This window comes from Chelon labrosus (genome assembly GCF_963514085.1).
Source record: "Chelon labrosus genome assembly, chromosome: 3".
Taxonomy (NCBI): domain Eukaryota; kingdom Metazoa; phylum Chordata; class Actinopteri; order Mugiliformes; family Mugilidae; genus Chelon; species Chelon labrosus.
This window is the reverse complement of record NC_140339.1, coordinates 13,569,769-13,581,524: the sequence shown is the minus strand read 5'-3', so window position 1 is coordinate 13,581,524 and position 11,756 is coordinate 13,569,769. Positions and strand designations below refer to the sequence as shown.

General features: G+C 40.5%; 1 protein-coding gene across 1 annotated transcript in view; it reads left to right on the top strand.

The window, feature by feature from the left end:
- LOC311485391 (C-myc promoter-binding protein-like) overlaps positions 1 to 10,875 on the top strand; it is a 55,721-nt gene extending 44,846 nt beyond the window's left edge. Inside the window, exons 28-34 of the mRNA XM_084540759.1 lie at positions 377 to 557; positions 2,214 to 2,468; positions 2,612 to 2,729; positions 3,017 to 3,043; positions 5,211 to 5,373; positions 5,620 to 5,684; positions 6,429 to 10,875. Of these exons, the coding sequence (XP_084396885.1) occupies positions 377 to 557; positions 2,214 to 2,468; positions 2,612 to 2,729; positions 3,017 to 3,043; positions 5,211 to 5,373; positions 5,620 to 5,684; positions 6,429 to 6,565 (946 nt within the window). The 3' untranslated portion in view covers positions 6,566 to 10,875. The remainder of the gene's footprint in view (positions 1 to 376; positions 558 to 2,213; positions 2,469 to 2,611; positions 2,730 to 3,016; positions 3,044 to 5,210; positions 5,374 to 5,619; positions 5,685 to 6,428) is intronic.
- Positions 10,876 to 11,756: the final 881 nt, after the last annotated feature.

Sequence of the window (11,756 nt, the reverse complement as noted above, 5' to 3'; positions counted from 1 at the left end):
TGTTGAGATCTGCTCTTTTGTGTTTTGTTGAATATCAGAATTAGATTTGTGATGCTCTCAGTTTTTTTACACACATTTACAAACACCATGAACTACTTTCAAAACAGTGGAATAACTGCTTTTCTGACTCTGTTTCAACATAAAGTGAACAGTAGACATATTTGGATTCATTTAGTGAGAAAAAAAGGTGTAATTTTATCTATTTATTAGGACATATAGGGTATCATTGATGTGATTTAAATATCTAGATAAAAGTAAAACTGCATCTCTTCACTCTGTCCTCAAAAAGAAGATCACTTCTCTTCCATGCTGTTTTTGTGTGTTCTGTTGCGTGTCCAAATCAAAAGCTGACTCGCCCTCGTTGTATTTTTCTCAGGACTCGATCCACCAGGGCTCATGGTATCAACATACCCGCGGATCGCCGTCAGGGGGAGCTGTCCTCCGGGGCTCCCATCGCCCGCAGCGTCAGCGCCTTCGGTCCTCTGGACGAACCGCCCAGATTCAACCGCTGCCTGCCGACGTCGGGCAGCCTGCCCAGCCGTCTGAACGAAACCACGGTACGTCCCAACACGAATCACTGACGTTACAGACGCTTTTAAACATTAAAGTAAAAGCAGCTGGACTTGTAGAGTGGTAGTCAGGCACGGGTCCAGCAACACGCACATTTGGTCTGCTGGTTTCTCTCTGGTTACATTAAATCCAGTCTTTCTGAGGCTGTTTGCTCCATGTGGGGTAAACATCAGCTGATGAGTTTCCAGGAGGGACAGAAGTAGATGGAAGTAGCAAAACAAGCAGTTTCTGAAACAAGTGTTAGCTGGAATCCATATGAACAGAAATGTTGAAAATCTTGGTCATCCAATAAACTATTACAAGATAAATACTTGTTTAAGGGCGTATTCACACCAGGAAGGTCCGTTAGTTCACTTGCTTTGGTCCGGACCAATTTGTTTTTTCTTTTTTTTTTTTTAGTGCGGTTCGCTTTCACACTGTGATTAATTGCAACCGGACCAGAATTTATAAACAAAAACACATGTGCTAAGGTCGTTCAGCCATTGGCTGGTAAACGTATAGGCGGGGTAAAGAAGGAAGCCAAATGTCCCACGTAAATAGGCTACAATGGAGACTTTGCGTACTGTAGGTCTACTTGTTATTATGCTAGCAATATGGTTTATAAACTGAGCGCTGGAATCCCCTCTCTCTCATTTGTTTACTAAAAATCTTATATACTTCTGCATTTTTATGTGTTTTCTCCAGTATTTGAGATATCTGGACATCTGCCCAGATATCTAGGAGGCAGCGTGTCTCCTCAGAGCTCGGTTAAGCCACGGCTCATCTCTACCTAACCTACCTGCGTTTGTTTGCTTCACGTGTCTCTCTCTGTTGTGTGTGTCACTGGGCTATCCTACATTTCCCATAACTAGTGCAGTGCCCGTCGGAAGTATGTATTCCTATAGTGGGAGCTGAAGAAGATTTTTCAGTTGTGACCATTGTCGTGACCCATGTCTCCTCCCCACAAAGACACCTGCCCAGTTTCAAATCAGCGTGCCACAGACAGACAGACAGACACAAACTCACCAAATAAGTTAAAAGAAATTCTTGATTTATAGATAGATGATCAAATCACTCATGTTTTGTCTGTAAACTGTAAAATAACGTTGAGTCTCCGTTGCCATGGTTACCATCTAGCGTTTGAGCCAGCGCAATAATTTAGAACTGTCATCAGGCAACTGGAAATATTAGAGCGGAGAAAATCTATTTTACCGATATATTTTACATTTCTTATCCAAACAACGTCAAACTTAGCAGTGCACATCTTCGTGCCCGTAGCGAGACACCTGCCCAGTTTCAAATCAATCGGGCCAACGGTTCGCGACATATGCGTGCCACAGACAGACAGACACACAGACGCTTCTTGATAGATGCGCGAAAACTACGGGAGCTCGTCATATCCAAAAAGGTAGATTTTTGCAACTTGGGTCGGATCGAGGTCGGGCTGCTTTCACACCATAAAGGAACCGCACCAGGGTTCGGTAGGAACCGCTCCGAGACCACCTCCTCAGCTGGGTCTCGGTCCGCTTGTTTGGTCCGCACCAGAGTTCGAGTGATTGTATTCACACCAGTCAAAAAGGTCCGAACCAAGCAAGGAAACGAACTTGAGTTCGTTTTAATCGAACTAAACAAGGCAGGTGTGAATACGCCTTAATCTCATTCAGGACCCACTGAGCATGGAGTGGCGGCTGCACAACCCTGAGCCGGTGACCGTTCCCTATCTCAGCCCCCTGGTGCTGTGGAAGGAGCTGGAGAGTCTGCTGGAGAACGAGGGAGACATGGTGATCACCGAGGCCGACTTGGTGGACCATCATCCCATCATCTACTGGAACCTGGTCTGGTACTTCAGACGGCTGGACCTGCCCAGCAACCTGCCCGGCCTCATCCTCACCTCAGAGCACTGCAACAGAGACTCACAGGTAAGTGTGGTCTGGCCTACAAGATCTCATTTATTTTATGTTTATCCAGTTTTTAATGCTTTAAAAAACAGAAGCGAGGCCCAGATAGAAGTGTAATTTAACACACAGTATATTCTTACTCTCAGTCTCTTGTTTCTTGTCAGGTCCCACGTCACTGGATGTCAGAGGACAGCAAACACGTCTTGATCCAGATCCTGTGGGACAACCTGAAGCTGCACCAGGACCCCATCCAGCCTCTCTACATCCTCTGGAACACATACAGTGAGTCTGATTAAAAAAGCTCCTCAGCCAGTCGATAAGTACTGATTGCTACTGAAACAGGTTTTTATTTGTGCAACATTTGTAAGGAAACTTGTTATTTGTTATTGTTGAATTTAAATAAGTGAGATATAAGCATCCCGATCGGTGAGCAGGCTCTGGTGCTAACGTTTCTGTTGCTTCATTTCATTGATTGTTTCACGGAGGGGGAGCAGGAAGTGGCCATCAGTTCCTCCCAGGAGTCGGCTAATTCGTGTGCTAACAGGCTCTGTCTGCTCTCTGTCTTCCAGGGCTTAATTGTACTCTGTTGTTAGAAAGTGAGTGTCCGTCTCTGCTGCAGACTCCCTCAGATGAGTCCTGTTGTTTGTGTTCTCTGCTTGATGCTCTGTAGTGTCGTCAGTGGAAAGTCCTGGACTCGTATTTGATAGACTTTGACAGTGGCATTGTTTTGACATTTGTGAGTCCTGCTCTGTGTTTGAATGTGGGCTTTGCATCTCTTGCTGAATGTCCGCAGTGTTTGTCCACTTGCTAACCAACATTCAGATGAATGTTGCTGCAGTGCTTAAAGGGCTGGGTACTGAACACTAAACATGTTGACACTCCTGAGTGTGTGTTTATGTTTTTACCGTTAATCTTTCATACGATCTTCCAGTCACTGAAGATCGGCTCAGATTACTCAGATTAGAGTTTCATCCTACCTGATTTCTAAATCTGGTTGCATCACTAATGACATTCTTTCAATTGATTAACCTATGGATTTTTTTATATCCCTCATACATACTGATTATTTTGTTGTATCACCTTTTTATATCACTTCTTACCTCCTGTGTGTTTGTGCTGCTGCAATGCTGCAAATGTCTCCACTGTGGGATAAATAAAGGCCAATCTAATTTTTGGATATACCTTTGGTTAAACACTAAGTAATAAACAAAACTTCTAACATGTTTTAACATGAAATGAGCAAAAAAAATGAATTTCTTCACTTTAAAAAAGTGGAGGAAAGGTTGCTTTTCACTTTATTTAGTTATTAATTAACAAAAACAGTGTTGAGTGAACTTCAGTGGCTTGTGCCATAATTGGAAATGAATGTATTTCCCCGTAGAAGTCCACCGTCACACCCGTGTCTATGTAATGTAAGAGGAAGTCCAGCCGGTCGGCAGGTTTAAAACAGAGCCTTCATGCTGTGAGGCGAACCACTGCACCACCGTGCCACCCATAGCTGTTTTATATATCTGCTAATTGTTGCTCCCACCTATAGACTGTAGAAAAACATGCTTTGGCTTCACTTTTGAGCAGCTGTCATGGCGTCCGTTTTTTTTTTTTTTTTTACAGCCTGTGCTTTCACCCACTAAGAGTCTTAACATTATTGTAAACCTACATGATTTAGTTTCACAGGTCTGTTAAGGGCAGAAACAAACTGGAAAGCAGCGCTGCCGTGCTAGCCATTAGCATGTGCTCTAGAAAGTCTTTGTTGCGTTCTTGTCTGAAACACAACAGTCTAACAATCGGACGAAAATCCCCGGAACGGTTCAAATAGTGATGCTGAAGGTTTGAAAGCCGGAGGAGGATCTCCTCTGCTGCTCACGTGTACTGGTTGTGCTGCTGTGGTGGGTTCTTTCATTTTTAGCAAGTGGTCAGCTCACTGGGGGCGCCCATCTATATGCGTTCATGTCTGTCTCGTGTGTGTTCTTGTGAAACTCAACTCACAGTACTCACCTGACCAAGTACAGTCCAAATGACCGGATGTGTGTACTTGCTTGTGTGGGTAACTTGTGTGGACTTGGTACAGCCAGATATCCCAGAATGCTTGTCAAGCCAGAACTACCAATTAAATATTTAATCATTGTTCTCTGTTTAAAGAATTCCCACACAGGATTATTTAATAAGTTTTGGTATTCCAGCTGCAGGAGCCCCCATAAAAGGCGGACGGATGTAAATCTTGCGATGCGTTAACGTATTTCACGCAAATAAATGTATTTATGTTGTCGTCACCGATGATGTCGACAAGTTGTTGCAGCCCTAATTGTTTGCTTAAGCAGAAACATCTCAGATATTTGTCTCTTGGATCTAAAAACTTGAGATACTATAAAATAATAGCACACAGAGAGGAAATAACTGTATTCTGTATTCATCATTCAAAGGGGGAAACAGTCTTAACATTTGTTAACAAGGGAAGAATAAAATGTAAATGTGCTATGCCTCATACGTTCTTATGGTTAAGTTAAAAATAGAAAATTGCAGCAATTTAGTATTTTAGTTTTTATCCACATGTCCATCTAATACATAGCTGCATACACTCTACCTTATTAAACATGATACCCAGCCCCAAGTACTTTCATTACTGTGAAATCTTGTTCTTCACAGATGTTTTGAGATATTAATAGTAAAAATCATCCTCATTTGTGTTATTGTTGCTCGTGTGAAGCTCGAACGTGACGACCTGCTCAAGTGTGTATCTGCGTGTGTGTGTGTGTGTCCCGGTAGATGTGGGTTACCCTCTGTCCCGGCACGTCCCAGAGGAGGAGAAGCCGTTCAGTGAGGAGCTGCTGCACGGCGTGGTGAAGAGCATCCAGAGGAACGACGTCATCCGGCCCATGGCTCAGCTGCTGCAGCTGCTGGGTCAGACGCTCGGGGTCAAGCGACAAAGGTCAGCCGCTCTGTCGTGTTCAGGAAAATAAGGGGAATTAGTTTGTTCTGGTTCAGCTTTATTACATTTTAGTGTCAAATCACAGGACGTGAAAGACATTTTCCCCAAAAAGTAGGTAAATAATCTGTGTTTGGGTCTGCTACTACCCTGAATTAACTAGATACTCTTATTACTGTACTTAAAGAAAAATCTAAATGATAAAAATTATCCCGTTTAAGCTCTGATTCTTCATTTTTTTCTCCTCAGGAGTTTGTACAGAGACATCCTCTTCCTCTCATTGGTGGCTCTGGGAAAAGATAACATAGATATTGGTAAGTTGTAATTTTATCTTCGATTGATTAAGTGTCAAATATTCCAGCTTTAGGACACCTTTTCTCTGAATATCATTATTTTACATTTAATTGGTTTCTTTTCTTGCTCTTCCCTAATTTTTATTTAATCTTGGAGATGAATATTTCAAATTGTTAAAATTAACATCAGGCAAATCTCTGTGTATTTTGCATTATACTTGTGTCTGTTGTGCCGTTCCCTCACTGTTATTCTGCAAGTAGAGGGAAGTTGAATTTGTTTTCAATGAAATATCTCTGATTGGTTGGAGGACTTTCCAATTATGTGCAGAGATATTTCTTGCTGTATTCTTGTATTCCCCTTAATGAAACCCAAATAGAGTGTAACGTCTGTCTTCACCGGGCTAGTAAACTATGCTAACACAAGCAAAACTGCTAGGAGTCTTAAAACCAAAACAGATTATTGATGCCACAACACTCAACAAAAAATACCTCTGCATGCAACTGAATAGTCAATTTTAGTCCATTTTAAAACAAACCATTTTGTTTTAAACCAATTCATCGCTGTTACTCTTCTGTCCATCACCACATGAAGCCCAAAGGATTTGATTGTCTTGGTCGATCTTTGCAGAGTTGATGTTTCTGAGTTTGTCATTATGTGCAGAAACTTATTCTTTCTATTCATTATGAAAAATACTGATCTGAAATTTTCCACCCAACTGTTGTCTGGCTGTTGATAACCTCGATGTCCTCCCCCTCTTTCCTCAGACGCCTTCGATCGGGAGTACAAGCTGGCGTACGACCGCCTCACGCCGAACCTGGTGAAGCTGACCCATAACTGTGACCGTCCTCCGAGCACGGGCGTCATGGAGTGTCGCAGGACGTTCGGAGAGCCTTACCTGTAAACACTCACCTGCGTACGTCAGGATCAACTCTCACCGCCATCGTCATTGCTTTAAGACCAGCTCAGGAAACCTGTTGGAAGACTGAATGTGCACTACGGTAAACTCTAAGAAAGGTACAGTTGACTGTGGTCGGCGTCATGTAGCCTAAAGTTTTCTAGACGACAGAAACTCGCAGCGTTCATAAACACCACTTCATCCAGCGTCGAGTGAGCCTCACTGGGTTTCTGTAAGTGCAAAGCAGTAGAGGATTTTTTTTAAAGTGCAACATTTATATTGTATAGTCACACATCATATTAAGACTAATATTAGCAATATTTTAACTATTTATACAAAGCCAGCTTTATTTATTGTCATGTAGCGTTTTACCTGTTGTCCTGTGGTTGTTCTCATCTTGAAGCAGTTGAAACCTGGATGAACTGAAAACCCACAGCTCAGTTCACCAAAACAAGATGTTTCAGTACGTATTCAGTGTGTGTTTGAAATGAGTTGGGTCTAAATATTCTTAACTGTGAGGATTCGCTGTCTTCGTTTTGTCTGACAGCGAAGCAAAAATCTTTTTTGACTGTTGGTCAGTAAAAGAAAACAAAATGTTTAAATCGGCGCATTAACGACGAGTGAATATAATCGTTAGTAGCAGCCATCATTTAAATGTTAAAAACCAATTTTTAAGCCTTCGGTGTTCGTCTCAATGTTCACTCTGCTGCCCAAACAGTTACAGTGCAGCTCTGCTTTTAGTTTGAGCGCGTGGGCAAAGGTGGTTATCAATTAATGAATACGAGTTTGACATGTTACAAGTGGCAAGAGGGGTTTGGAGTCCAAAATCACACATGGAGATACCACTTATTACCTCAAGGAAGGAAAGTCTTGTGTGAATAGATAGTGACTAGATAGGATTATACAGCTAAACAGCTGTGTTGAGTTTCTCTGAGTGATTCTACTGAATCACTGCAACAGAAAAGAGAGAATACGTCTGAGCGGTCTGACCCCAAAAACATCTCCATAGTTTTCTTGTTTCTGGATGTTTTATTTTTTCCTAAACGTCCTGATTATTCCATGTACGTCCCGGTCATACTCTGATTGGATAGTCTTTAAATCTCTTCATTGCAGCACCCAGAATGTGACGACCCCGTCTTAAATTTCTGACACAGAATTTTGCCTTTTTTTGTGAAACTCCACAATGTGCGTGATCTTGGACCAAAAAAAAAAAAAAAAAACGTCGTAAAGGGGCATTATGCAGTTATGTTTGGTTTATACTCTTGCAATAGATCTACAAGCGACAAACATTTATACTTGCGCACTGGTGTGTCAGCATTGTTCTCTAGTTACGCCACTGAAACAATGAGACTCAAAATGTAGTTCAAACTAAGCAGCTCATATTGCAATTGGGAACTAATGAATGATGAACGACAGTATTAAAATCTACGCAAAACACAAAAAAGCAAGAAGACGAAAGAACTAGATGGTGGCAGAAGGATTATCGCACACATGTTCTTACGACCTCGGCTCACTCTGTGGTTAGGTAAATGAGGAAGTGATCAAAACAGCAGAGACACTTCGGAAAGCAAGCAGAATCTGAAGTGCGGCCGTAGTAAACAATCTTACCCTGCAGAGGGCAGTAATACAGCCTGTAGCATTGGTACTGCCACAAATCCCAAAAGAAGCAGAAGAAGAAAACAACTGCCTCCTCTCTTATGAGGTACATTTAAAACTTTTTTTTTGTAATAAATTTGCGTCCGAATTAGGTGTTACCGAAAAACGTGATCCTGACAACGTTTGGGCAACTAATGGAGCAGGAACTAGAACTACTCGCACTAAGTTGCGATGTACGCATGGCAACTACATTTCCTGTTTCATGTAAAAGTTGACATCTGTTCGCACAACATATTCCAAAATAAAATACGTCTTAGTTACTTATTCAAACTCATTAAATGAGGTGACATCAGTCCTGTCTCTCGTATAGAAATAATTGATAACCACCTTAACCTGTTCTGTCCATGCAACATACAACATGGTACAATTGAACATACATGTCAAGTTTTAGTTTTGTTTACATAAAGAAAAAGAACTTTAAACTGTTTCATCCTCATACGAACAATAACATTTTTAGTTTTCATCAGCGTAGTGTTTTTTCGACAGATCAAATATCAGTATTATTGTTGTTGTCTTTGTTACGAACCAAGACAAGAAACACCACTACAAGTCACAACAGAGCTGCTCTGGAAAAAAATACTAAATACACCGAGGAAACACTTGCAGGATACTTTTTTAATCTACCAAATAGGAGGTTCACTCTGCTGCAACACAGCTGCATTTATTAAAGGATTTTTTATTTTTTCTCATTTATGGACATTGTTTCTGTAAATTGTGATACTGTGGTCTGGGAAGACAAAATCAAATTTATCAACATTACGTAATCTTTTTTTATTAGCTGGAATTTGTTTACAGCTGAACGGCTCTGGTTGGTTGGAGGACTATCCAATTGCTTGCAGAGGTATTTTTTTTACCTGTATGAAACACGCCTCATCCAAATTGCGTGTTATCAGACTATGAGCTACACCAGGCTGGTAAAGAACTACTGTTGGTGAATATTCTCTTAGATACTGATTAGTTTTATTTCTGCTACACTTTTACATCTGTGGGTCAAACTGGAAAATCGGCCTCTGATTTAAAGCAGCATATCTGAATGTGTTCAGACTGTAGTAGAAGTATTAAAGAGCCTTTCTGGTCCATATCAATGAGCGATGGAGAGTCTGAATCATTCCTATCGAATATCTGAGGATACATGATCTGGACGCTGAGCAGATTTGGGAAAAAAAATGTCAAGATTGAATTTAGATTTTAATGTTTCTATAGTTAACACCAGTGGGGGCACATGGCAGTTTTTAAATTTCTACTACTCCACTGTCACATTTTGTCTTGGAGAGCCCATAATGTCACAGTGTGAAGAGGCATTAAGCACTGGTTCTTAGCATTTAATGGATACACTATTTCATTTTAGTTTGTTGTTCAAGACTTAAACACTGAGGATTTTAAAAGGTTTAACTTGATATCATCTGTAAGCTAGGGGTGCTCTAATCTGCATTTTTGCAGCCGATCATGGGAAGTGTTATAAGCCGACACCGATCACAGGGTTTAATTCCAACTATTTAACTGGAGTATCGGTCCATAAAGATCGTTATTAACTTTACTACAAACGTTTACCATAGAGAGGTTTACCCACATTTCAGAATGCTTTGGAAAACTTTTGTTTTGTACCTAAGTAGAAAATCATATTTGCACGTCTAGTTCAGCATATTAAAAAAAATATGGAAGTGAAACATTTGTTTTGAAGACTGTGAGATTCCTTCAGGGATAAAAAAAAAAAAAAAAAAAAAACTCTGGTTAGAACTGGATTTTGTCAGTACTTTGGTTGAGGGAGGACCTCCGAGTCTCTTGAAGGTCTCATGAGACTCAACCAAGTATGCGGCAGATTTTGTGGCAGAGGAAATCGGAATTTGGTCAGAAAGTTGCACTTTGTCCCAAAAAAAAAAAAGGACTTTCAGTTTGCTCATCGAGGACGAGACGCGTCGACTACGATGTCAGCGGCTTGTAAAAGCTGCCATTCATCTGTGGATTTCTGCTGTTAAAAAAATAAAAAATAAAAAAAATGTACAAATGAATGATCTTGCAGATTCTGGGCCATGTACATTTCAACTCGCCCTTTGTATAAATCTAATTTTTATTCACACGTGTGCAAAGTTCCTTGTAGATGCGTTGACGTTCTGTACAGAGACGGGATGTACAGGACTGAAATAAAATAAAATCATATAATCTCAGTGTTTGGCGTCTTCAGTGTCTTCTTAATGTCCTTTAACTTTTGAGAGTGATAAACTCATGTGAAGGCCGTGTTGGTTGGTTCAGCTAAAACAAATGTCGTCTTGTGATCAATATTTTCTCATTTTAACAGCAGTATAGCAAATGCTAGCATGGTAATGTTAGCATGTTACTCTTAGCATGCTAAATGTCAGTAACCATTGTTTTGCACATGCTAACGCTAGCCATTAGTTTGAAACTTAGCTGAGACTGAAAGTTATTTCTGTGTTGGCATTAAAAAAAATAATAGTTGACGCTTATTGACATCGAGCTCACTGGTAACTTATTGAGCTAACTGGTAGCTATGCTAGCTAGCTGAGAGTTTGTTAGTACTCACTTTTTTGCATCAACTAATCAGAAAATTTACTTACCTATATAGCGCCCAGCCACCAGGGGGCGATACATTTTGGCTTCAGCTCTGAACCTGTCACAACATCCATCTTTACATACAATTTTTTGTATTCACCATACCGCTAATTGCGCCAGCAAGTTAAAATTATATATCATATCCTCATATCACATATCAAACTTTGATATGTGATATGAGGATATGATATATAATTTTAACTTTTGTTTTTACTTGTCTTCAAACAGAGTACACCAAATAAAGCCTTTTATTAAAGCAACACCGTCTGCTTTCTGGCACCACCATCAGGCCAAACTAAGAACTGCAGGTTGTTTTCCAATGATAAAGCACACAGCTCCAGTTCAGTGTTAAAAAAATAATTTATTGCAGCATGGAATTTTAATTTGAAATATTGATTCCCATATCAATAATCCATGTTTGCATCCACTTCAATCCAACAGGAGCCTTAAACACGACAGCAACATCTGACAACGTGACACTGGTCAGGTTTTTCTCTCTAAGACATTTAACCTGACACACATACAATCCATTGATCCTCTTCACCACAGTTATGTTGACGCAATGAAATATTTTTCCACACAAAAACTCTTTTTTATACACACTAAACAAGAACGTACACTAGTGGGGTCTAATACAGAGTGGGAGGAATACCGTTCAGACAATACTGAACATACAGAACTGAAGTTGCATCCAGTGATTTTGAATTGCTGCAGTGAATCTGTAGCGTCACTATTTCGATGTAATGTATTTTAATGAACCCTATTTATAGTTACCTCAGTGAGCATTATGAAAATATTAAAGGAAAACTCCACCACAAAAGATGGATCATGTGACAAAACAACCAGATATTTCCAGTAGCTACTGTCGAGTCTTAAGGAGCGCACACACAGGAAGAGACCATCGGTGAAATGAGATAAGCTAAGCTAGCCTTAGTTGTTATTGTGCAGCCGTTTACACAACAAAACTAGCGAT